This window comes from Stylophora pistillata, chromosome 12, assembly GCF_964205215.1.
Source record: "Stylophora pistillata chromosome 12, jaStyPist1.2, whole genome shotgun sequence".
Taxonomy (NCBI): Eukaryota; Metazoa; Cnidaria; class Anthozoa; order Scleractinia; family Pocilloporidae; genus Stylophora; species Stylophora pistillata.
This window is the reverse complement of record NC_142530.1, coordinates 7,306,871-7,332,500: the sequence shown is the minus strand read 5'-3', so window position 1 is coordinate 7,332,500 and position 25,630 is coordinate 7,306,871. Positions and strand designations below refer to the sequence as shown.

At 40.2% G+C, this 25,630-nt stretch overlaps 2 protein-coding genes and 2 long non-coding RNA genes across 4 annotated transcripts in view; 3 read left to right on the top strand and 1 right to left on the bottom strand.

Moving 5' to 3' along the window:
- Positions 1–16,846, top strand: part of LOC111334764 (uncharacterized) — a 30,714-nt gene extending 13,868 nt beyond the window's left edge. Inside the window, exons 17-33 of the mRNA XM_022940573.2 lie at positions 761–901; positions 1,004–1,115; positions 1,264–1,338; positions 1,797–1,872; positions 3,167–3,206; positions 3,830–3,915; positions 4,417–4,504; positions 4,827–4,944; positions 5,151–5,215; positions 5,409–5,551; positions 6,717–6,748; positions 7,002–7,057; positions 7,733–7,816; positions 11,429–11,574; positions 12,631–12,713; positions 14,399–14,478; positions 15,186–16,846. Coding sequence (XP_022796308.2) covers positions 761–901; positions 1,004–1,115; positions 1,264–1,338; positions 1,797–1,872; positions 3,167–3,206; positions 3,830–3,915; positions 4,417–4,504; positions 4,827–4,944; positions 5,151–5,215; positions 5,409–5,551; positions 6,717–6,748; positions 7,002–7,057; positions 7,733–7,816; positions 11,429–11,574; positions 12,631–12,713; positions 14,399–14,478; positions 15,186–15,465 — 1,705 coding nt within the window. The 3' untranslated portion in view covers positions 15,466–16,846. The remainder of the gene's footprint in view (positions 1–760; positions 902–1,003; positions 1,116–1,263; positions 1,339–1,796; positions 1,873–3,166; positions 3,207–3,829; positions 3,916–4,416; positions 4,505–4,826; positions 4,945–5,150; positions 5,216–5,408; positions 5,552–6,716; positions 6,749–7,001; positions 7,058–7,732; positions 7,817–11,428; positions 11,575–12,630; positions 12,714–14,398; positions 14,479–15,185) is intronic.
- Positions 8,904–9,803, bottom strand: LOC148718611 (uncharacterized). Its single transcript, XR_015993968.1, has 2 exons — positions 9,662–9,803; positions 8,904–9,226 (listed from the first exon to the last, which is right to left on the bottom strand). It is a non-coding gene; the product is annotated as an uncharacterized LOC148718611 (long non-coding RNA).
- A 1,847-nt stretch (positions 16,847–18,693) lies between the features above and the next one.
- Positions 18,694–20,468, top strand: LOC148718610 (histamine H2 receptor-like). Its single transcript, XM_088739882.1, has one exon. It carries the CDS (start codon positions 18,822–18,824, stop codon positions 19,698–19,700), a length of 879 nt encoding a protein of 292 aa, XP_088596008.1. The 5' UTR covers positions 18,694–18,821; the 3' UTR covers positions 19,701–20,468.
- Positions 20,469–21,957: 1,489 nt separating this feature from the next.
- Positions 21,958–25,602, top strand: LOC148718609 (uncharacterized). Its single transcript, XR_015994273.1, has 2 exons — positions 21,958–22,706; positions 23,909–25,602. It is a non-coding gene; the product is annotated as an uncharacterized LOC148718609 (long non-coding RNA).
- The last annotated feature ends 28 nt before the right edge of the window (positions 25,603–25,630 follow it).

Sequence of the window (25,630 nt, the reverse complement as noted above, 5' to 3'; positions counted from 1 at the left end):
TTTGTTTTATAGCATAACATTGATACATTGTAGCTAAAGAGTTCCCATATCTTTAACAAATCTTACGTGACCAGAAAAAAACAAGCGCGCGCGGAAAAATAGTCTTGCATTTGCTCACGTCAGCAGCGTACACCCATGGGCAAGTGGGGGACGCTAAATTGACCAATCAGACCGCGCGCTTTACTTTGGTTATGTTATAATTGTTATTGGAAAAGTGTTGGTGCAACTTAAGCTTCTGCATGTATCAGGGCTTGTGGAAGCAAAATAATATTCAAACAAAATTAATTACTTGCCAAAGTGCAAACTCAACCAGCAAGATTAAATCAAGTTGAGGCATGTTCTTGCACTTTTTTTTTTTTTTTCTCAAATTGATCACAGTGCATGTCTGGCTTTGTCAACTTACTTTCACTTTGCTTAAACCCTTTGTCCTGCAAACAAGTAATGAAAATACTCAATCTTATCAAGTAGAAGTTGTTATCTTGATCTAACGCCAAATTCTTGAAACTAACCTACAAGGAATTGTATAACAGCTAGAAGGGAGAATTTGCAATCAGATCACAAGAGTTAAAGGGGATAGTTTGGATGGACCTTTGACCGAAGTTGAAGTAAGCTGGCAAAGTTGCTGTCATAGTTGCCAACTTGCCAACTTGCCCTGTATGACCAGCTTTTTTTTTTTCCCTTTCTCTCTCTCTCTTTCTCTCCTTTTCTCTTCACTTGTGATTTAAGAGATAATTATTATTTAATTTTTGTTTGTTTCCAGAACTGCCCTTCACTATGCGGCTGGTCATGTGCACTACCTTTGTGTGAAATCACTGGTAGCCACAGGCTGTAGTGTAAATCAAGTGGACACAAGAGGCTGTACTCCTCTGCACTATGCGGCCGCAGCAGATGTTGATGCCAAGTAAGCAACAACTTCCATTTGTGAACATGACTGACGAAAACTTCTATCCTCCTGCATGTTGTTGTGTCTGAATCTTCTTTCATTCTGTCTGATCCTTCGTAGGTGTGTGGAAAACTTACTACGAAATGGAGCCAATGCAAGCAAAAGAGATAAACAAGGCTACAGTCCAGTGCATTACGCCGCTGCCAGAGGACATAAACTGGCACTAGAAATGGTATGAGTTATTTGAGTGTTATTATCATGATTATATTACGTAGTGTCTAATTTTGATGTAAAAATAGGAAGGAGACCAATCCGTTTGTGGTGACCAGCAACGACCTCGTGTACAGTTTAAAGATGAATACTTTTTTGTGTTGTCTCAGTTATTAGATGTAGCTGCAACAGATCTTCTAAATAAAAGTTCTGGTTCCCCAGCCACCACCCCTCTTCATTTAGTGGTAAGTTTTTTCGTTATTCACTTTCAAATTCTCCGTAATGATATTTTGATAAATTCGAGAATGTAGATTGGGAGAAGAAAGAACTTTGCTGATTGTAACGAATGCACCGACAACATTTCAAAACGGTTACACGAGCCATACAGTTTGTCCCTAACCAATAGTTTCTGAAACAGAATTTAAAGCTAACTACCGACGATAAAACGGCAACAAAGCGAAATAAAATAGGCGAAATGACAACGGAAAACATACCTGACAGTTTGGATATCTAAACGGACACCAGATGCGGCATAACAATCATACGACGACAAGCTACGTGCTCAATGACATTTTTCGCGAGAAAACTCAAAGTACCAGAAGTATCAATACCAACACAAGGGGACTAAAGCCTAGTATGCGGTTGGACCGCTGGCCCTAAATTTGTTGTAACACTGATTTTAGCACGATTTTTTCTTATGTAGGCCTTCCATGGTCATTACCAGGCTCTTCAAGTGCTCCTAGAGTCTTTTATGGACATCGATATAAAAGATCATAATGGTAAGGTGCTCCTCTAATCTGCTAGCCCTACATGGACATGCATATATTTTGCCGTTGTAATGTTGATGTACTTTGTATTTTTTTTTTTTTTTCTTGGATTTTCAAGCCTTGAGATCTTGTCACCAGTCTCATTATTAGCGCTTCAATACGAGCCGGAGTGTATGAGCCCTAGAACAACGCGAGCCGGCGAGATATTTTTCGCAGGTCTAGCACTGATGATAGAGAGAAAGTTAGCAACGCGTTTACGCGAAACGGCAAACGTCAGCTTGCCTTTTCACGTTTCACGTAAAATAGCGAGAACCTTGCTGCTTTAGCTTCGCGTGCGCTCACGTCACTTCCGATTAAACCGGAAGCCGCCTCATGAGCTGACGCGAGTTCTTGCAGCTGTCCGATGAAGAAAAATGCAGCATTTTAAACTTCATCTGCCCTTGTCTGACTTATAGGAAATAGTTTTCTGGCAATTAAGTTCTACGCTGCTAGAGAAGAAGGAAGGAAAAATTTACGTACGCGGGAAACGCGAAACAGGTTACTTTCACTCGGAAACGGTGAAGCGCAACCGCCAATCGTGAAACAATGGCGGGAGAATCGTGGTCACGTGGTCACTGGCCATCATTGTTGAAACGTGAACAGCATGAGTCCCCCGACTCGCGTCCAATCTTTCCGCGGGCGGAGAACGCGCGTCGTGCAGCGCTAATAATAAGGATCTGGGTCTGCTCGTAGGCTACCTTGTCACTGGTTTTGATTTTATGTTGATCTGAAGTGCAGTTGTAAGTCCTAGAAGCTGTTAAAGTTAATATATAGCTGAGAAATGACCTCATTGGTTTGCCCAGAACTCATCTTGCAGAATGCGTGCGAAATACTGAATATGAAGGGAGAAATGGGGGCGCAATCTAATTTTTTCGTTCCAGAGGTATGATAGCCAGCCAACACGGGAAACTTTTGAGGACTTTGCAAGACCTTCACTCAGTTTTACATTAACTGGTCCAGGCGTTCAGTAAGTAAAACGAGGCGCGATGTTCAAAAAGCACGACAGCAGCGACGGAACGAAAATATGGGGAGGCTTGGGTCGAGTGGCGTAATGTACTTGAGTCGAAACTCCCACATTTTGCTCTGCCGCTATCATCACGCCGTTATTTATTTTCCCCCGTTTTACCAACTGAAGCCTGGAACAGGTTAGTTTTGTAATCCAGCGAGATAAAAAGCTCGCCGCCATCTCGCTGATTGTGCAGAAGCTTTTTGGCGTGGAACAGTACATTTACGGTTTAAGTACCACAAATTTATTTTTCCATTTCAGGTCACACTCCTCTTTTTCTTGCATCTTTTCAAGGACACGCGTACGTATATATATTTTCTATGTTATGAAAATAGTTTGAGTACTTTTTCAGGAAGGCGTGAAGACTCTGAAACTCTTGGAAAAGTAAAGCGCTGTGTGAAATTGTTTGTCAGACCTGTAAAAGTCATCAAATAATAAGGACTAGGTAGTTTTTGAAGCTGTGACCCGTGTCGTAATTTTCTGGATTTACAGTGTATGTGTATTTGCATTAAATATCGAAAGTGATCCTGGATTCCCTTGGTTATGCTTGACTTCGCTCTGTGATTGGCCTACTAGAAACTTCTCGCCACTCTCTCAACCGATCAGATGCAAAACTAAAACCAGTCTTAACATGGTCGCCATCGTTTTCCCGCGCCTCAGGCTGGTGGCTGCGTTTCCCGCGCTTCAAGCAGGTGCATGCGTTTTCCGGCACTTCAAGCAGGTGCCTGCGTTTTCTCGCGCCTCAAGCAGGTGCCTGCGTTTTTTTTGAGTTCTCACTGATGATGTCATCCTTTGGTCTGATTGATCGTTATGATTACTTTGGTTTTGTGTTTTTTGGACACTCAGTTGAAAACTGCTCAATGTCTTGTTGCGTATTAGGTGATTTTTAAAATTATTTCCGAAATTTCTTTTTTTGTCTTACAGAGAATGTGTGGAATGCCTTTTGGAACACAACGCTAAAGTATTAGTGTATGATAAAATAACAAAGAGAACGCCTCTGCATGCAGCAGGTAATTTCATGTTGATCTTTTCACACCCCCCCCCCCCCCCTCCCGTCTCCGTTCCAAGATAACTGATCGCCTTGGTTGTTGTTGTTGGTTTGTACTCAAGGAGGCCCTTTGGGCCAAAGGTGCTCGGCTAGGAAAATTGATCTCGGAGACAACTCTGAACATCTCTCTTTCCAATTATAACAACAGTATTGGTATTAACTTGATTAAACGCCATCCTCGGATAAACGCCGTGCGGAGATATGAGCAAAATTATCAATAAACATCGTATCCAATTGGAAAAATAGTTTTGTGCGAAGATTATGGGATAAAAAGAAAATTTAAAGGAACAATTTAGTAAACTACGTCATCCTTTGAAATTTATATCAAATTAGCGAGCAAGATACTTGAACTTAAAAATTTTCAGTTTCTAAAATTGAATCTCCGTGCATCCTCCCTCTGGTAAAAAATGAGCGCCATTGGTTGACACCGTCATTCAGTCATGATTTGTTTCCTTGTTTACAGCTTACAATGGGCATACCGATTGCTTGAGACTTCTCCTCCAGTACAGTAACTCAGAGAGTGTTTTAGATTGCCCCGATGCAGATTTAAGGTTTGTTTGTCCTTAATGTGTCCCCTTAGCGTAATTCTATCTTGTTCCTTCCCTGAAAGTACCGTCCATCTCGTTTACGTCAAGGTTAAGCCTGGTGCGCAGCCATTCGTTCCTGAAGACGAGTATAATTGTAACTTGTGATTGAAACTTAATTGACTAAAAGAAAACTCTCTTTGTAAAGGAAAGAAAGAGGTAGTGTGAGCGTGAACTGGGGCTAGTGTTTTCAGAATCCTTCATTTGTCGATTTTTTTTTTTTTATACTTCAAATCTTGGTAGGTTGTTATTTTTAGTGTCACAGTTCTCTGTCACGGTATCTCTGCAGGACGCCCTTGATGGCTGCTGTGGGGAATGGTTTTGTCGATTGTGCCAAGCTTTTGCTCAGTGAAGGAGCCAATCTTTTAGCTTTAGATGCAAATCACCGTAGTGCTCTTCACAGAGCTGTAAGTAGCTGCCTTCCGTGATATCTTTTAGCTGTAATTAAGAACCTGACGAAGCTTGTCATTCTCGTCTTGGAGCATCTAACCTTCTGCTTACCTTAGAGGAAAGAGTGTTCTCTGTGTCATCTAGATCGTGGCGTTAGGGAAAGATGGCGCCCCGAATGCCTCATATTTGGCTACTAACACTTTAATTTCTTTCCACACTAAAGGCAGCTAATGGTCACGATGAATGCGCTGAATGTCTTCTTGACAAAGAAGCAGATGTGCTTTGTAGGTGAGTGGTGTACTGTGGTTGAGTATTGAATCGTTTTGCAGAGAGAAAAAGTGGACTTTTCATCGCCTTTATAACATGAAGCCTAATAGCTTTTCGTGACTGCCAACTTGCTACTGACTCAGCGTAACTACTACTGTGGCCTTCAGTGGACATTCTAACTAGAGATCGTTTATTTTTATTATTATTTTATCAGAGATTGTAACGGCCGCACGCCTCTCCACTTCGCAGCAGCTTGTGGTCATGTGGGTATTCTAAGTGGTCTTCTACAGGTTGTGGGTAGTGGTGTCCATATGGATAACAACGGATACACACCTCTTCACTGGGCTTGTTTTAACGGTACGTACTCAGAATTTAGAACTGAGTTTATACATCAGCAAACTCTTACATTCTTGGAGTGACATGTGAAGTGAATGATAGGCAGACCTTGCATTTAATAATAATAATAAAAATAATAATAATAATAATAATAATAATAATAATCCTAAGGGACCCCTGGTCATGGGCTATGACTCGCTCCCTTAGGAAACAACCGAGATAAAGATCATCCAGTTCGTTTACTATAATAATAATAATAATAATAATAATAATAATAATAATAATAATAATAATAATAATAATAATAATAATAATAATAATAATATAATAATAAACATATTTACAGAGGATATCACAAATAACACTAAGTTAATTGGGGCGGTCCTCTATCTGCCCACCCATCCCACCCCAGGGGAAGACATCCATCACACAGTAATCTCGTGCGTGGGAAATTAACGTCTCCTACCCCTAACCCTGCAGGAGACGGGACCTCCATTTATTCGTCTCCATCCGAGAAGACTAGAATATCTAACCATTTCTTGATGTTATAGATAGGTAGAAAATTGTTCTCAATTATTTTAAGACCTTGAGTGTTGATCTGGCCGGGGCTCGAACCCTCGACCCCCCGCACAACAGTCCAGCGCATTGGGCTAACTGGGCGGCATTTGTTTTGGAATAGTTCTTCTCGTTATCATCGTGAAAGGGTCGTGTTACTTGAATGTGTTTAATTTCTTTCTGTGTTTGTTGGCTACGATATTATGATAGTGCGACCATTATTTTTTCGTATATTCTCTTTGCTATCTAATTCGTTGGCTGAAGGAAAAGAACGAACGTGATAACATTTTCCTGCAACTTGATGGCTCAATCTATAGTAGCGCTCAATCACTCCCAAAGCAAGAATTATTTCAGCTGACCTAAACTGCCGTTAATCTTTAAAGATCATCTCAAAAGATCTTGGAAAAAACTAGCTCTCCTGCTTTTGGATTTACTCAGGTTATCCTTTGATTTTATATCGAACCTCAATATTGAACCATTTTTATTAGTAGATTTCTCAATGTGTAGAGACAACTTAAACTCTATCTTGTATCAATGGAGCCTCGTGTAGTAGATGCGTCCGTTTAAAGATAATTTCCATGTCTGATAGCCTCTGTTGGGATTTATTGTACACGTGTCTCTTTTTTTTTAGGCCATGATACTTGCGTGGATATATTGTTAGAGGTAAGAAGAGTATTTTCTTGTTATTTTAATATTGCTGTATTACTTTCTCGCATTTGTTGTGTTGATGACCAAAATTCTTTCCTCCTAAAAACGAAATGTGCAGACAGAATGTTACTAATCCTCTACTCATAAGAAGTGACAGCACATGGGGAAGTACCCTGTTTGGCTCTTTTGACGCTTCCCAACTTTGGTGTATTGCAAAGGTTCATCCGATTTGAGTAAATCTCAGGTTGTGTGTTATTGGGATTCATAGGGTGATCATTCCAGAGTATTTGGTGGGAACCAGTTTACGCCATTACACTGTGCCGTGTAAGTATCCAGTTGTTAACCCCGATGGGGTTCTAAAGCTGCAGTAGCACTTCAACTCCCATGAGTGATCCAGACAGAATTTCTCCTAACAATATCAACACAATATCAAGCAGACAGGTGGTGAGAATAAAGAAAATATCAAGTAGGAGATTATTGGTTGATTCAATAGCAAATTCTCCCAATTAGCACCACAAAAATTGTGTGGCAGACAGTGAGGAGAATTACTCCGCAATCTTGTCCTTGTAGTCCTTTTTGTGTTACTTCTCCTAGCGATTCCAGCATGTTACCCTGCAAATAGGTTATGAAAACAGACAGGGTTATCAGGTAGAGGGAGTTATCTTGATTTAAAAAAAAACAATAACAACAACAACAACAACAAAACACGGTTTAATTTACATATAAATGTATGGCAGTCGGAAGGGAGAATTAGTATTTGGATCCTAGTGGTAAAAAAGGTTAAAGAGCGGCCTAAACGGTGGACTTGTTACCGGTTGCGAACTATTGGAATGGGTTAAGATTGGTTAGGATGTGTGTGTGTGTGTTTTTTTTTTTTTTTTTTTTTGAACTGTCAATATATGAAAAAGAAATCTCGGAAAAGTCCGTTACCCTTATCATTTTCCCATCGGTTCAAGTTTTCCAGATAGTGACAACTGTAATCCTGCTTTTCTCTTGCAGCGTAAATGATTATGAATCATGTGCAGAAATGTTACTCGACACGTTGGGCGACGAGATAGTTAACTTTTGCGATAGAAACGACAGGTAAGTCACAAGTATCTTTGAGTATATTTCTGCGGCAAATATTTACTCAGTTAAATTGGGTGGTAATACAGCCTCTATTCTTGGTTTCACCGGATAATTCTCTAGCCGGTGGATATCGCAAATATTTACTCAGTTAAATTGGGTGGGAATGCAGCCTATATTCTTGATTTCACCGGATAATTCTCTAGCCGGTGGATATCGCAAATATTTACTCAGTTAAATTGGGTGGTAATGCAGCCTATATTCTTGGTTTCACCGGATAATTCTCTAGCCGGTGGATATCGCAGCACGTTTTGTCAACACTTACCCGTTGGACAGCGATATATCCGCAGGATAGCGTCATCTTCTCTTTGAACAACTGAACCCAGAGGTATAGATGGTACTAGCGAATTGTCGGGTCTGACGCAGTCGGGAATGGAAGGAAGCGGGGTGGGGGGGGGGGAGGTAACCTGCGATTTGTCAGCATTAATTTGGCGGCGGGGTGGGGGGGTGGGGGTAACCTGCGTATTAATAGAGAGCTTAAGCATCAGACGTTTTTGATGTCACGGACGTCAGAATACCGGGGGAGACTGGATCGACAACGGCGTTTTAGGCGCGAAATTTTTAACTTAAGCTGGACACCTGCGTCACCACGAACGTGACAGCTGATCACAGTTGTCACGTTTTTGGTCATTGTTTACAAAGGAAATGTGGCCGTAATTTGCAACATGCCGTATTTAAAGGATGTGAGAAAATCACTTTTAATCGCTCATGACCAAGGACTGGTGTCAGATGAGGAACTGTTGCTATTACTGAAAGAGAATTCGTCAAAAAACCCTGAGTTTTCGTACGAAAAATACGCGAGGTTTAGTATCGAGAGTATCGAGGAACCTGAGTGCAAGTCCGAGTTTAGAGTTGAAAAAAAGGACCTTCCACTGCTGGCTGATGCGCTTCGACTACCGGACACCTTCCACTGTAATCAGAGAACCACTGCCGACAAGTTAGAGGGGCTATGTATTTTGCTCAGGCGAATGTCGTTTCCTTGCCGATATAGCGACATGCTCGCACGATTCGGCCGACCGGTTCCTGAACTTAGCATGATATCAAATACGGTGATGAATTATATTTACGATATACATGGTCACAAACTGTGTCAGTGGAATCATGATCTACTGAATCCACGTGACTTCAACACCTACACGGATGCTATATCGAATAAAGGGGCTGCACTACAAAACGTAACGATCTTGCACTGATCCTTTTGTCATTGAATCCTTGAATAACGGATCTTGTAATCCACTTAGCGCCTCTACGATCGACAGCCATATTTGCGCTCGGTTGCTCGTTTTCTTCTTTGCTTTAAACGGATTCTGCACTCTGACTTCTTTCATTAGTGCTACGTCGTGCTGTTCAGACCATTCCATAGGCCCACTACATAAAAGAAAAAAGATAGAAGCGAGTGTTACTGTAGGTAGTAGCTGTATAAAATAGTCGATCACATTTCAGCACTAAAAATAAAAAGCTTAATGGCGGGGAAATTAATGCACTTTCTTGAACGTGAAATACGGCAACGACATAAACCTCTCGACAAAAAGAAAACAACTAATAACAAAAACAAACACATGGCAAGATAACTTGCTATTATATAAGTATTTTTCCTGTTCTGGAAAAAACCTCTGCTCGTAGGATAACTAAAAAAGAATGGCGACAAACAAAAAAGAATTCACGATCAAACAAAACCAAGTAACAGAACCTGCGGAAACTTGTGCCAAACACGAAGTTAGGCACATTTTGTCCCATTTTTAAAAGTTATTGTTTAAGTGCAGATAAAAAACTACTTTCTTATGAAACCTACAATGTACTTACGGGTTTGATTTGACGATTGAAAACGAAGACATGGTGTCAGTCTTGTACTGAGACAGTCCTGAAACAGAGCAAAACAACACGCACGGCAAACATCCCACTTTCACGTCTGCGACCTCACGTCAAAAACGTCTGCACATGCGTACTGATTACGAAGCTCATATTTAAACTTCCGGTTGACGTCCGTGAATCAAAAACGTCCGATGCTTAAGCTCTCTAATAGCATCAAATTGACGGGGTTGGGGTAACCTGCGATATATTACGGAGCATCAGATTGACGGGATTATACTTATAGTCGCGTAGGCGTGGATCCTACGATGATTTTGGCGGTATGTGCTTCTGGCCTTTGTGCGATACGTTTTTTTAAGTGAGATCCTGTCGTATTCACTCTACACTGGCACCTTTACGAGCACGTGGCCAGCCAGAGTTGCCTGAGTGTGGGTGAATCATGAGTATTGAATCTTGACTGGCAATATAAAAGTATTTTCCATTCAGCGGTTTTTAAAAAGAGAAACACGCTGTCACGGTAAAGGGCTGTAATCAAGTGAAAGTGTAATGTTGTAATGTTGGCAACTGCATGGTAGGCAGGAGGTGTTCTTGTTCATAGTACAGTTTATCTCGTTATTATCATGCAACAAATATGTAAGAGCTGCCAAACTGATTGATGGAAATGTCAATTCCTTCCAATGCGTGTCAGGTCTTCGACATTTCATATTTGTGTATTAGTTTATTTGCATAGCCAGGGTGACTTTCAAATGAGTATCGAAAGAAATTCAGGACCGCATCAGCTTGCTGTACTTACGCTGATTTCTCAACCATGAGATGCAAAAGTGGAAATAAATCGGGACTCTTCCACTCCCGTTTTCCCGCGTTTTCTTTTATTTCTGATTGGCTCCTTTTACGACGAACGTTTCTGAATTACCTCAGTGATAACTTTGGTTTAGTGTTAACGAGACTCAACCGAAATCCACTCTTTGTTTTTTGTTTTTCTTTTTATACCGTTTGTTGATTGTGTCGGGCATGTTTTGATATTCCAGGGCTCGAAATTGCGACCAATACAGTCGCATTTGCGACTTACGTTTTATGTTTGCGACTAAAACTTGCCGAGGAGTCGCAAATTTGCGAGTAGAATAAAAAAGCCAGCAGTCGCTACTTTGCCACTATTTTTGCCGAAATAAATAAAGAAATGAAAAAAATATATTGCCGTGTGCCTTGATTATCGTAGACATTTGAAGATATAGGGTAAAATTGTACCTAATTTATCCGCAATGTTGTGCACGCAACGCCATTACCTTGATCGGCCGCCATTGCAGCGGTCTCTTATTTATATGTATTGCAGGCTCATATTAAACCGCTGGATTTTTGCGACTAAACTTCGTGAATTTGCGACTACGTATCAAGTCGCAAAATGGCGACTAAACTTTTCTTTAATTTTGAGCCTTGTATTCTTTGAAAGAATTAAGCATTTTGAATATACTCTTTTACTGCCGGCCTGTTACCTCCTCTTAGAGCGCTTTTCGATTTAGTAATCACTTCAGCCAATCAGAAGAAAGGAAAATAACCTTAAGAGCCAATGAGAACTCAATGTAAAAACAAGCGCGGGAAAACGCGGGCGACCAAGTCGTGATTGGTTTCGCGCATCTGACTGGTTGTTAGAGTCCGAGTTTTCTGGACCAGAGTGAATAGAAGTAAAAATAAAGCAATCCCGGATATTTTTTAACACTCTATTGAAACTTGCTCTAATGTCCACATAACTGATGTCAATTGCAGAACTCCTGTTCACGCTGCGGCATTTAACGACCAAGTAGACTGCCTGCAACTTCTGTTAGCAAGGGGAGGGAACGTAGATTCAGTGGATCGAAGCGGAAGAACACCTCTCATAATGGCCGCTGATAATGGTCATGCTGGCTCAGTGGGTGAGTTTCCTGTTGTCTCTCCGAATGCTGAGGCAGCGTTCTTTTCAGTTGGTAACCGGTTAAGTTTACCAACTGTAGTATTTCTTATTGCTGTCTAAAATTTTAATATAAGAGAAAAATCGAGTTTCCAGATGGGATTTGAACCCACGACCCTCCGTGATCTAGTCGGATGCTCTAACCACTGATCTACAGGAGACTCTATGGTGAGCAAGGGTCAATTAGTGGGTGTTGACTGGAACCACATCACATGGCTACACAGCCAAACATCAGCTATCGCATAGAAGCTCACTAACAGCATCACGCTGTCACATTAAAGCATCACATGCATTAAAGCATCACATGCAGCCAACCAGCCCCCAAAGTGAGCATGTAAAGATGAAATAAACAATTTTTAATATAAGAGAAAAATCGAGTTTCCTGGTGGGATTTGAACCCACGACCCTCGAAAATCGCTTGGAATTCTTAAAATTCGATTCGATGAAATGATTGTTTCACTGGTTCGAAAATGTCTCTTGCCTGTCGTGCTTAAAATAAGGGAGAACGCTGCAAGGTTGTTTTTTATCACCCTGTTGGAACAAATTACCCTCATTTATTGGTTAATTATACATAATATGGGCGTATCTTCGACGGGGTTCATTGGGTGTTAATTGATTGGATGCGTGTCTCTTCACTTAAATTTTGATTTTCATCCTTGATTTGATGAGCTTCTTAGTGGAAATAGCTGAGAAGACTAAACGAATCGTCTTGCTCTCTGAGAAATATTTTTGTATAGAGTACAGTTTTACAAAATGAATAAACCCCCGGTTATTCGAAGGTCGGATAATGCTATGCACTGGATAAATCTCTATCTGGTGGATAGCCCAGTACGTTTTATGGCGTTTTCCGCCCTTTAAACAACTAGGCCTATTCATTAAAAAAAAAGAAAAAGTGGACCTTGGATAGGCAACAGTCGACTCATTTTTTTGTATGCTCGTTGCAAGGTTATGCATCTCTGAAGAAGTTTGCAACTTGCTCTTTTTTGTTTGTTTGTTTGTTTGTTTGTTTTTTCGTGTACAGAGTACCTTGTAGGAGACGGCGGAGCAGACGTTAATATAGTTGATCAAAATAAAAACACAGCGTTGCATGTGTCGTGCCGTCAGGTAAGACTTCATTTGTTTTAACCTATTACACGTTGACATGGGTATGCATATTCTCCACCTGCACTCTGTACATTTGCTATGGTGCCGACAAGGAGAATTTGATTGACAACAATCAGGAGCTTCTGAAATTGGTGATCATTTCCTTTATTCTCGTGACCTTAGTATTTGATTCGAGGGTGATGTTGTCAAGGGAAATTAGAAGCCAGTCATTCTTGAAGTCAAAGGGTCAAGCGTGGTTGTGTTGTCAAGGGAAATTAGAAGCCAGTCATTCTTGGAGTCAATGGGTCAAGCGTGGTTGTGTTGTCAAGGGAAATTAGAAGCCAGTCATTCTTGGAGTCAATGGGTCAAGCGTGGTTGTGTTGTCGAGGGAAATTAGAAGCCAGTCATTCTTGGAGTCAATGGGTCAAGCGTGGTTGTGTTGTCAAGGGAAATTAGAAGCCAGTCATTCTTGGAGTCAATAGGTCAAGCGTGGTTGTGTTGTCAAGGGAAATTAGAAGCCAGTCATTCTTGGAGTCAATGGGTCAAGCGTGGTTGTGTTGTCAAGGGAAATTAGAAGCCAGTCATTCTTGGAGTCAATGGGTCAAGCGTGGTTGTGTTGTCAAGGGAAATTAGAAGCCAGTCATTCTTGGAGTGAATAGGTCAAGCGTGGTTGTGTTGTCAAGGGAAATTAGAAGCCAGTCATTCTTGGAGTCAATGGGTCAAGCGTGGTTGTGTTGTCAAGGGAAATTAGAAGCCAGTCATTCTTGGAGTGAATAGGTCAAGCGTGGTTGTGTTGTCAAGGGAAATTAGAAGCCAGTCATTCTTGGAGTCAATAGGTCAAGCGTGGTTGTGTTGTCAAGGGAAATTTATGGGAGGAAACAATTCACAATTGATCCTCACCGCTTTTATCCAGGTTAGGGTGTTAGATTTACTCTCCCCTAGATCTTTACCTACAGAAGTAAACTGACGCTTTATGTTCTTCATATCTCCACAGAGATAAAAATGAATTGTAATTTTTGAGGAAAATTGTCGTCCTAATGATGATCGTGATAGCTTCTTTGTTTGTTATCGAGAACAAGTTTCGTCTGGGAAGCTTAATGAAGAAGTGAACTCTTAGGCGAATCGCCATGCACACAAGCCTTCTACTTTGCCACCGATAGAATAAAGTTTTGCTCGAGTTTATCGAGTACAACTTTCTGTGGCTTTTGGAATTTTCCAAAGGTCTGCCATTTGTTAAGTGGGCTTTTCAATCAGTTGATCTCGTTTTAACCCTCATAACCCAAAGAGGGATCAGCATTTTAATTTCTCCTCACAGTAAAACTGCTGAATCATTCATTGATATCGTGAGAATCAAGGAATGATTCTAACCTAAGGAGCTTTGATTGTTAAACAAATTCTCCTTGTCAGCACCTTAGGAAGTGTTTAAAAACAGTTTGGAGAATATGCATACTGATGTTAGGGTGTAAAAGGTTAATATGTTTGTGTTTTAGATGGTTACTTCATTCCCTGCTTATTGGATTGCTTGTTTACTAATTTTCATTTCTTTCTTTTCTTTATATTTAGTCATTTATATTTTTACTTTACACTTTTTATTTACTTTGTTTGTTCGTATTTGTTTGGTTGGTTAGGTTTTTTTTTTGTTTTTTTTTGTTTTTTGTTTTTGTTTGTTTTTAATCTTTTATGATTTAATTGTGTCTGTTCTTTAGGGAAACACTGCATGCGCTCTATTAATTCTGGACAAAATGGAGGACTCGCAACTCAGCCTCTCAAACACTGCTCTCCGAACGTGAGTGTAAACTACGAGATGAATTTGTACGTCTGACTTGTCACCCGCTCAGACAAACATTTTACGGTTTCGATGATTTTCGATATTGTTAAAATACTTGCAACTGAACTCTTCGAAGTCCTCAATAAATACTGATTGAGTGCCAGCACCGCTTTGTGTATTTTAAGCTGTAAGTTGGTAAACAATTTATTTCAGAGTAATTCATCAAGATACTGATCATCAAGACATTGATTCATCAAGATTCATCAAGATTTTGTCATCCATCCCTTCACAATGTTTTGAGGTCGACGTCAGATTTTCATTGCATTTGTAAAATCACTTCTCTCCTCATCCATGTTTAATGTCTCTTTCTTCATTCTGCATTTTTCATCCAAGTTTCCTTTCTCTTAGCTCGTACCCCTCATCCGCTTTCCCTCTTCAACTATTTTGCGTTCCTTATCCCTTTTATTTCGTCCCTATCCTACATATCTTATCTCTCTTTTCCCTAACTTTATGAGCCATATCTCTTGTCCCTCGTCCCGTCCATGAATGAAGGACGCAGGACTCTCGTAAATTCTGTAACAGTTTTAATCTTCGGAAGCTATTTTTTTTAAGACTGATGTAGACCTTGCAACCCCTGCCCTTTCCTCTTTAGGCTTGAGTGGCACATTACCTGAAATCTGAAACACGCATCAGTAACCAAATGTTTTCATCTTATGCTCCCACAGACCCTTACACTTATCCGCAAGGAATGGCTTGGTACCTGTTGTACAGGAGCTCATAGCAAGAGGGGCCAATTTACTAGCCGAAGACGAGGACGGACATAATCCTGCTCTCGCTTGTGCACCCAACACACAAGTAGCCGACTGCCTGGCCCTTATACTGGCTGCCATGATACCCAACTTGGGTTCTCCAATGGCAACCTCGGAGCGCCTGGAGGAGACAGACGAACATCCAGAAGAGGACTCGTTAGATTATCCGACGCCCACACACAGTGCTACGGTGTGAAGGCGACAATTTGTTCGCATATTTTTATTATGATTCTAGGAACAAATATTTTATATTTCAATTTGTCTGAGAGAGTTTAGCTCTGAATGGGAAGTACCAATTTCTGGGGTGAAGGAATTTGTAACCGTACTTTTTCTTATTCCTTTTTCAAACTGCCGCTGTCCTTTACAGTCACAAGAACAGGGTATTTGGTCTGTCTAATATCGCTTCTGCAACAATCTGCAGTATCGCACAAATATTTCTTACAAATAGTGACGTATCCTGACGGCGAGACGTGGCGCAGTGCGTTTTGGGTTTGCCGCGATTTTCATTTTCTTTTTTTTTTTTTTTTTTTTCAAAAGTATTCCAATAAATGCTGCGTATTCAGCGCGGAAACGCCGTTCTCAAATTTGCCTGTCTTAGTTTGGATGGAGCCATAGACACAAAGCTCTAGTCTAAATTACATGAATGCACTTATTGATCCACATGGAAATCCATCGCGAGTTCAATTCGAGCCCAAGTATGCTTTGAATCAAATAGCCAGGTGTAGGCTCATTGAAGAGGATTTCTCGTCAAACTTTTGACTTTTCTCGTAATTCACTTTTCTGTGACTAAATTGTTCGCTATCTTTTTTACCCTCTGGGAAACGCTATTTCTTTTTTTTTAAGTCTCGCATACATAACATGTGCAGCTTAATCAAATTCAAGCCCTGAAAATCGTTGCAGAACATTTGAATGATGGCAGTTAATAAGCGGGCTGAAAGAAGTGCAGTGTATATTCACGAAGGGAGATTCCTGTCCTGTCCAAACCCAAAAACCCCATTTACGCTAAAGTTGAAACATCTTTTAAAGCTATTTTGTTAAACATGGTTTAAAATTGTTGTTTTCTTCTTAAAAGCTGCCTAAATCGATGTTTTACGCCTTCAAATTTTAGCACATTGATAGTAAAGGTTAATGACTTCTTGAAGCCTATGGAAAATTCAGTTTTTTTAGTTCTCGATTTCTGATTTTAATTCAGTTAAACACGGTTTGACTAAATGGGTTTTGCTGATGTGAGTGAGGTATTATTCCAGATTTTTCTGTAAAGAATCCCCTTTCGAACAGATTACTTTTGATACGGAATTGAGAGTTGCTCCAGCGCGTCAACCTTTAAATGCTTGTCTTTTAAGTTATCACGGACATCAAAATTGCCCATCTCAAGCCAGTTTCATCTGACTTTTTGCTTTGTGCTTTGCGGGTTAAGGTATGTAATGTACAGATATTTAAAATTATCTTGCAATTTCTTAGTATATTTTTAAACTCACCACCTCGGTATAAATTGTATAGTATTTGTGGCATCATTTTGATTAAGAATGGTTTACCATTTTTTGATACATCTGTTATTAAAATTAATACCAAACTTGGTCGATTATCGATTTATTTAATATTGCCTTTTTATTTATTTATTTATTTTTTGGATTACTTATCTCTACATTGGTTCTCTTAATTTCCCTAAAGGTGTCCAAATTGGAACCTGTCGTGCAGGGATGTTACTAAAATTAGTAACGGGGAATGGGGAAAGGCGAACGGGGAACGGGTGTACAGCGGTAACCCACCTGTGAATTCAAAATGGCGGAGTAAACGACGTTTACAAACACTGATTTTATCGCTAGGTCGCCGCTTGCAGCGAAATTAGATGACTCGCTTTTATTTAACTATTGCCCAGGCGAAGCCACGAAGCCTAGTATTCCGAGGCGAGAATTCGAAGTCAACGTTTCTGCAATGGCTGTCACCATTTGTTCTGACGTCTCTCTTTGTTTTTCCTTCCTGAAATCTGCATCTTTTGGCAGAGTTTGAGTATGTTGGTTATTTGCGTTGCCCAACAGCATTTTTTGCAGATAAGTAGCAAGGAGGAAGTATCTTAGATTAACAGAAATGAGCTAAGAAACGTAATAACCAGCCTAGTTATTAAAATTACTACATGCAGATATCTGCTTACCTTACCGCAAAATAAAATCAGTAACATATCTTTGTATCGACCCATAAACTTTCATGTAAACAATAGAGAAATCAAACATTGACAGAACTTTTAATAACATTTAATTTAACAGGAAAACATCAGTTATGTCTTGAAGAATGTAGGTGTATGAATTCACATTCATGCTAATGCTTAATAATATTTACACTGCATTGATCATATTCAAGAGAAAGTGATTCCCATAATGGGCGTGAAACTCATTCAGCTGTTTGCTTGACAACAGTATTGACTTTGCTAGGTTGTAACGGTGAAGATATTGGAGGTAAACCTCATTACCTTGCAGTAAAATTACTCTATGAATATAAGAATAAATGCCGCGAGCTTGTAGTTCTGAGTTGATTGTTCAAATGTTGTGCATGAATTGTAAGATACTCACCTCTCCAAGGATTTGATTTCTATGCAACCTGCAATGTATGCCAGACAAAAACTAAATTTATGAGACACTCGACATTTCAAAGTAAAATCCTTCAATAAAACCTACACTTACCGTCCATGCTTTCTTTTTGCTCCGACGATCGCGTTCGAAGAGCACGCACTCAAAACTAGTTGCCAGACCCTTTTAGTTCCCTTTACTCCGCCATTTTGAATTCTCAGGCGGGTTACCGCTGTACACCGTTCGCCGTTCGCCGTTCGCCGTTCCCCGTTCGCCGTTCCCCGTTCCTCAATTCTCGTTCCCCGTTCCTCATTTCTCGTTCCCCGTTCCCCGTTCCCCGTTTCCCGTTTCCCGTTCCCCGTTCCCCGTTCCCCGTTCCCCGTTTCCCGTTTCCCGTTCCCCGTTCCCCGTTCCCCGTTCCCCGTTCCCCGTTCCCCGTTCCTCGTTCCCCGTTCCCCGTTCCCCGTTCCCCGTTCCCCGTTACCAGTTTTAGTAACATCCGTCGTGCAGAAAAGTCATGAAACGAACATCCAGATAAACTGACGTAATCAAAATTGTGCAGAAGAGTAACTTAGAGAACATCCCATCCAAAATTGTGTTACTAAAATTTTAATTGTAGCATAGAAAACTCGCCAATCTTTGTCGTGTTTTATATGGGAAAATTAAAATAATACTAAAACGTTTTTGTAGACCAGTGCAGCTTAAATTGATGTCATCCTCATAAAGTGATGCCAAATACCTTTTTGTCGGGTCTTAATTGAAACCAGAATCTCGGTACACCATTGGACGTTTACAGAGTGGTATTTGTATTAAAACAGTTTTAATTTGATTATGCGCTCCTTAAAACAGGTGCAGTCGCAGCCTTGTTTATACTTTGAACAAACTGAGCAGAAGTGGTAATCCTATTTTATTCTTTTAAATGTGACTGCTGCATAGAGATTTTTCAGTGCCAGAAAAAAACTGGAAAAACAACGAAAAAAAAGGTGTCATGTCCGACACGGCTTCAGTGGTAGTCCTAGCTGTTACAATTATTGAATCATTGGTCATTATCATCTCGAATATTTTCACCATCCAAGTGTTTTGGAAACACCGCACCAGATTAAGTAGACAATGCTTTCTTCTCAAAAACTTGGCTTTTGCAGATCTTCTGGTTGGATCGATAGAAGCAATAGTTCTTGCCACCTCCGATATTCCAAGGAAGCTTGGAAAGGAGTCTCTAATCAAAGGAACGCCGTTCGAACCTATTTTACGTTTATCGCAAATATCATCTTTTTTTGCGTCGATATTTTTCCTCGTGCTGATTTCATTGGAGCGTGCATATGCCTTGATTCGCCCTCTCCGCCATCGAGTATTAAGCATGAAAAGTTACCTCTGGAGTTCCATCTTTGTCTGGATGGCCGTAATAGTCATTTTTGTGACATGGTGTTTACTATCTGGGTACCACCTCTTGAATGATGCACTTTGGACAGTTGTCTACTCTTCAGTCACGTTCTTGTCCTTTGCTGTAATCTGTGCATCATGTTATATAATCAGGAGAGGACTCAGTCGAAGTGTTCCTGTTCTTAACACGGTTCACAACCAAAAAAGTGGAACTGAGCAGAACACAAAACTTAACAATACTTTGTTCATTGTGATAGCTGCTTCTCTTGTATGTTGGTTCCCAAGTGTTGTAGTTTATAGCATTTATTTTCTGTTCAGGCGACGTTGTCTCCCAAGTTCTCTGTTTAACTTGTCCTCATGTTTTCGTTTGGCGAATTCTTGGGTCAATCCAATCATTTATTGTTTTAAGCTTTCCATGTTTAGACGAGCGTTGAAAAGCATAAATCCTTGTAAAAGATCCCAACGTTACAGAGTTAGGCAAAACTAATACTCGACTATGAAAAAAGCTCCTCGCTTGATTGACTTTGATAATGACTTTCATGATGCTGTCGAAAACTGAGTCAGTTACTGCTTCCGACAACCGGTTCTTTTTCAAAACTGATCTCGCCCAAACCGTCGTTCAGACTAAATGATCTACATCCATAAAGTTGACTTAGTCTTTCGAAATCTTGTTCTCTCTCTGAAGAAATGTGTTGCATAATCACCAAGGTAGCGTTCACGAGGAACATACCGAGTAATGGCCACATGAGGTATCTACTGGTTGTTGAAGTTTATCTGATGTATTTTCTGTGATCCAGTGGACTAAGTCGCAGTATTAAAGTATAAGTTGAACGAGTGAAACCAAAGCAAAGATTGTCTTTTTCCCCTAAGGTGTCCAATTTGAAACATCCAAATGGAATTGATGTTATGAGAATTCTAAGCTTTCCAGAGTCTCAAAAGTATGGAAAGTGCCTCGCGTCATCTTCGCCACAGGTAACTAAATTTAAAATCATAAGTTTGTACAGAAAAGTCGTTTACGCAACATCCGCTCAAAAATTAGGTTACTGAAATTTTTTAATCTAAGAAAACTTATCAATATTCGTCGTGTTTTCTATGAAAAAGTAAATAATGCTAAAACACTTTTGTGAACCATTGCAGCTTAAAGTGATTTCATCTCCAGTTGGTCTTTTGTCGAGTCTTAATTGAAAACAGAGTCTCGGTATACCATTGGAGGTTTGCAGAGTAATATTTTTATTAAAACAGAGTTTTAATTTGATCGTACTCTTCTTTAAACACCTGCAGTTGTGTTTTAAACAAACTGAGGAAAAGTGGCAGTTTCAATGCTTTAGGCAAAGACCGTTAAGCTGAATAAAAGCCTCCGAAATCAGGGGAATTGTTTTTAGAATATTACAGAGCCTTAAGGGTATCGGGTAAATTTTATCGTGACATATCCAAAATCTTTCAAACTTTGAACAATGAAGACAGTAAAGACTATAATGTCGACAAAGTTCTCTTTTCACTCAATTAATCTATACTCCGGGCAACTATAACTATATTTCTAAGTCAACAAATCCTCAGAGTGAATGCGGATGTTTTTCATAAGACACTCATGCCTCTCTCCCAACCAACCAGATAAAGCTTGGTCTACAAATTGAGTAAGGAGGCAATTTACAACACCTTTTTGAAAACTTTGACTCATAAAAGACAACACAATTACACAAAAGGATTTGGCCAAACTGTCAGCTACACCATGATAACTCTTTATGCAGAACGAAAATTATATTTTTTCAGCTTAATGCCATGAACAACCAGTGCTTAATTCAACCGACAATCTCAACAAGAAACCAGTGGGAAATGAAAGTGAAAACAAACAAAGTTTTGAACTTGCAGAAAAATCTTGGCATCTGGTCGGTTGGGGGGGGGGGGCAGTGCGAGAAAAATGTGTTTGTTCATACTCAGAATCTGTCGTGTCTTTTCCCACCAATAGTTATTATTTTAATGTATTTCATCGTTTTCGTTGGTCACGTGGTTTTTTAGTTTTCGCAGTCAGTCACGAAATTTTAAGCTTTGCTTTGTTTTGCTTTGCCTTTCGTTTTTCTCGTCCTTTTGTGGAGTTGATTTAAAGTTTATCGAGCTTAACTGTTGCGGTGGCACGGTTGTTTGAGTCGAGTAAGTATAGGCTGAGTATTCCGCTTGTGAAGCGCTGAACGGGCCGATCGAGGATAATAAAGAACGACAAAGAACTGCAGGTTTGTAACTGATCTCGTATCTGGATTTACATACATTACAGAATCCGTTGACTTTGAATGACATTAGTGGACCGAGAGATGAATTATTTGAGTGAAATGATTGTTCTGTACAAACTAATGGTTTCCAATTTGGTTATACCCATGGCCAGAGTTGGAGGATTTTCTATACTTATATCGGTTCATTAAAAGTATTACTAGTCTACATAAGACTTTAAGAAATATTTTTATTTCGCCGAGGAAATTACGACAAAATTAAAGGAGTTATCAGGGAATACAATTTTAATAATAACATCAATTCCTCAGGCAAACTTAGAGAACCTTTGGTATGGTTTAATTTGTGACCTGAATCCAATAGATAACATAATTACAATTTTGATAACATCGATTTCGACTGGATGTTCTTCATTTGAGGTTTCTATACAATAGGTTTCGAATTGAACAATTTAGTGGGGAAATAAGAGTAGCTTCGCTATCTGACACTTGAGTATTACGACTTAGTCAATGGAAACACAAAAAATGAACGCAATACACCACAACAACCTGACTCCAATGCATACTATAGAAAAATTCCCTGCCTGACGAGTGAATTCCACGTTAAATTTCACGCGAAAAACCGATTCGTGCGATATTAGTTTTTCAAGTGAAATTTAACGTGGAATTCACGAGTCAGGCAGTGAATTTTTCTTGAATCGCATAACTGAATAAAAAAAAGAAAACAAGAAATTAAAACGGCAATATTATAGTTTGTTTTTATCCGGTACGCGCCCCTTAAGAAAGCCATTTTAAAGTCAACTGTCAGAACTGTCATTGTTAAGGGAATGGAAAGCAAGGTAAGTCGCTCACGTTTGAACCGTCGACAATTTTAATTTTACCTCGTGAATTTTTCTTGAATCGCATAGCTAAAGCCACCAAATCACTGGGCGAAACCAGATGTTTTGTATTTTTGTGCGCCACGCCAGTGTGCAAACAATGCAAACCCTTTCAAAGTCAGGTGTCAATATCTAGCGAATAGAGGGAACAAGATATTTTTAGAATGAAAACCACTTTTATTTCAAACTCGTGGAGAAAGCAGTGCCTCACATTTTACAATCTTCAGCAAAAAAACTGAAAGTACAAAATACGGAGTTATTTAAGACAGAGATTTGCCTGCTACCACTCAACTTGGCAAAATGTGGTGCCGACAATCAACAACTGAATGGTCAAACCCTCAAGCGAAATGGAAATTTCAAGCGTTCCGGTATCAACGCAAGATCTACAAAAAACCAGTAAGTGCTTTACAGTTATAAAAAAATGTGTATTCGAAATATAATGATTAAAGCCTTGGTCAAACGGTGCATGATAGTCGATGATAGTTGATGATAGTCGATGATACTTGAAGCGCGCGCTTCAGTTTGACCACCAACTATCATGCATTATCATCGACTATCACCAACTATCATTCATTTTGAGCTTGTTCAAATTCTTCATGCTAGTCGATGGTAGTTTTTCTCGTTTGACCACGCGTATGATAGTTTATGATAGTTTTTGGTCAGCTGTTTTCCCCGAAAATCGGCGGGCTCGTTTAAAATGGCCCGGTTTAATCTCAGGCCCGATAGCGGTCAATATTTCCTGAAAGGTTTCAAAGTTCATCCGCAACATTTCCTCGTAAGCGGCAGTGTCCTCCACTCGCAATTCTTCCACCAATTTCAACATCTTCCTTTCGTTTCTCCTTTTAACCCATTCCTTTGTCCGTCCTCTCTTCCACCAACGCTCTCCAGATTCATCCTCCGTACACTCCTCCAACAAATCGGTTACTAGTAAGCAAGCTGCCGCCCTCTTTCTTCGTGATAAATTCATACTTCAGCAATTTTGTTTTTCTCACGCGAAGCCATGTTAGTGTTCACATTTTACGCGGAAAGAGCCTGGAACTAGCTGCTCGCGTGACTTTACTCGCACGACTGCCGCTGAACTATCATCAACTATCACCAACTTTTTTAGCCGTTTGACCATGCGAATGATAGTTGGTGATAGTTAACAACTATTCACCAAAGTGGAGGTGGTTAGGGGTGGATATTTTACCTCGCCGCTTCGCGGCTCGGTAAATATCCACCGCTAACCACCGACACTGAGGTGAATAGTTGTTCTAGTATATACTAAAACAGTGAGGTAATATACACCACCGTCGTTAATTTGAGTGATTTCTTCGCTTGTCACGGATGCAAACCGGGACGCCATTTTTTCCCGAGTTGCACGAAGGTAAATAGCAAAGGATATTCGGAGTTTGACTAGCCAATCAGAGCGCGCCTTCAACGCTATCCACTGTTTTAGTATATACTAATTGATGATAGTTTGAAGAGAATCAACTATTATCGACTATCATGCGTCGTTTGACCAAGGCTTAAGACTGGAATTTCTCCGTAAACTCTAACGAAAAACAGTTCAAAAAATGTTAAAAGTCACAATTTTAACTGTTTTTCTTTCATTGCAGGGAGTCGCTCGCTGGTGTCAATGCTGGACTGAAAGTTTATGGAAATATTTACTGGAGAATTATTAAAAGTTACTCCAGTAAACATCCCGCCAACTGCTTACTATCACGTAACCAGAACAACTGGCATTGCTGCCAAGGTCACTGGTAGCTGCTGCAGACCTCTCAACCTCAAAACACCAACAATCTGGAGACTGATGTAAAAAAAATCGGGAGATTTCAGTAAAAATCTGGAGATTGGTCGACCGGCAGACAAAACCAAGTAAACATAGTAGCTGCTGTGTTGCTTGGCGTGGCTGAGCTTTTGACAACAATCTCCCGTAAAGCACGACGTGAATAGCCGTTGGTAGTTGTCGTGCTTGGGTTGAAACCGGCCAAATTATTCGACATTCGCCGCTGTTTTTCCAGAGGATTATGGCTGTAGCTGGATATGGATTCCGGATTTGCGTGGCCAGTGAGCTTTGATATCTCCAGTGGGTCGAAATCATCTTGGAGCGCTTGGATGACTGTTTTGCGACCACTCGAATTTGTGAATTTGCCGTCGAGGGAGGCGATGGACGCAATACTCTGCATTTGTTTTGCCACTGGATTTCTACCAATTGAAACCATCTTGTACCAGACATTGGATTTTGGGCTCTCGATTGGACTCAGGTAGAAATTTCCAAGAACGTTATCACCCTTCGAACGGTGACCAACGTACTCGATAAATTCTCTGTGCGGATCTCGCTCTCCACCATCCATCCTCGTAATCTTGTTGTTTTACTTTCTCGCCCGTTTTGTCGCAGTCGGTTCGTCTCCCTGGCGGTTCTTGGTTTGTCGCTCTTTGTATTCGATGTACTGCTCTGTCACGGTGAAATCACTTAGTTGACAATCATGTTGTTCTTTAAATCCTCTCATTCCGAGGTGTGTGATATTGTTCCACCAGACCAGATGGAGAAGAGAGCGGGGATTTTGAAGGCCGATTGCACCTGACGACCACATCTTTTCAACGTCTTCTGTTTCAACTGGTTGAGCGGCATTTGGTTTGTTACCAAGACCCTTTTGCTTCAAATCTTTTTTCGTCATGGATAGCATCGTTGAAACTTCTTCGAACTCAATGGCTGACGCGATTTTTCGAAGTCGAAGTTATCTATTGCCGGTGGACATGGACGCTCCAGAAAGTACCTTCGTAAACCATTGCGGTAAGTTTGTAATGTTCCTGGTTCATATTCTTTTCCTTTGTTTTCTTTTGTCGTCTCCTCATCTCTAGAAAGAAGAGCTTGAGGGGCTGCAGTGCATCTTCCTTCGAAATTGCATCGCGATTAATTTGTTTGCTGTGTTTTTCCTTGAACCAAGACTGCAAACTGCGTACGGATGTTCTTGTACTTCTTTTAGTGTTTTTTGAAACCATGTTGTCTCTAAAAGAGGCTAGTTCGTCATCTGTATAGGCAACAATGGTTTGTATTTCCGGAAAAGATGCTTGACCTTTTTTGGCATTGATACCTGCTTGGTTTTCTTTCGTAACGCTTGTCTGGTTTTCCTCGGCAAGAACTGTCGTTTGGCTTTCTTCCCTCGTCTCTGGCATTTTGATTTTTTTTCTATGCGTTTTCTCGTACTTTTGAGCGTGAGTGGTTTCCTCCAATTTTCTAAAAATTTTAATTTCAATTCAAAATTTGGAAGACATTCGTTTTCTATAAATTTGTTCATATTTGTTCATATTTTCGTAGCACTAGTTGCATTTACGTT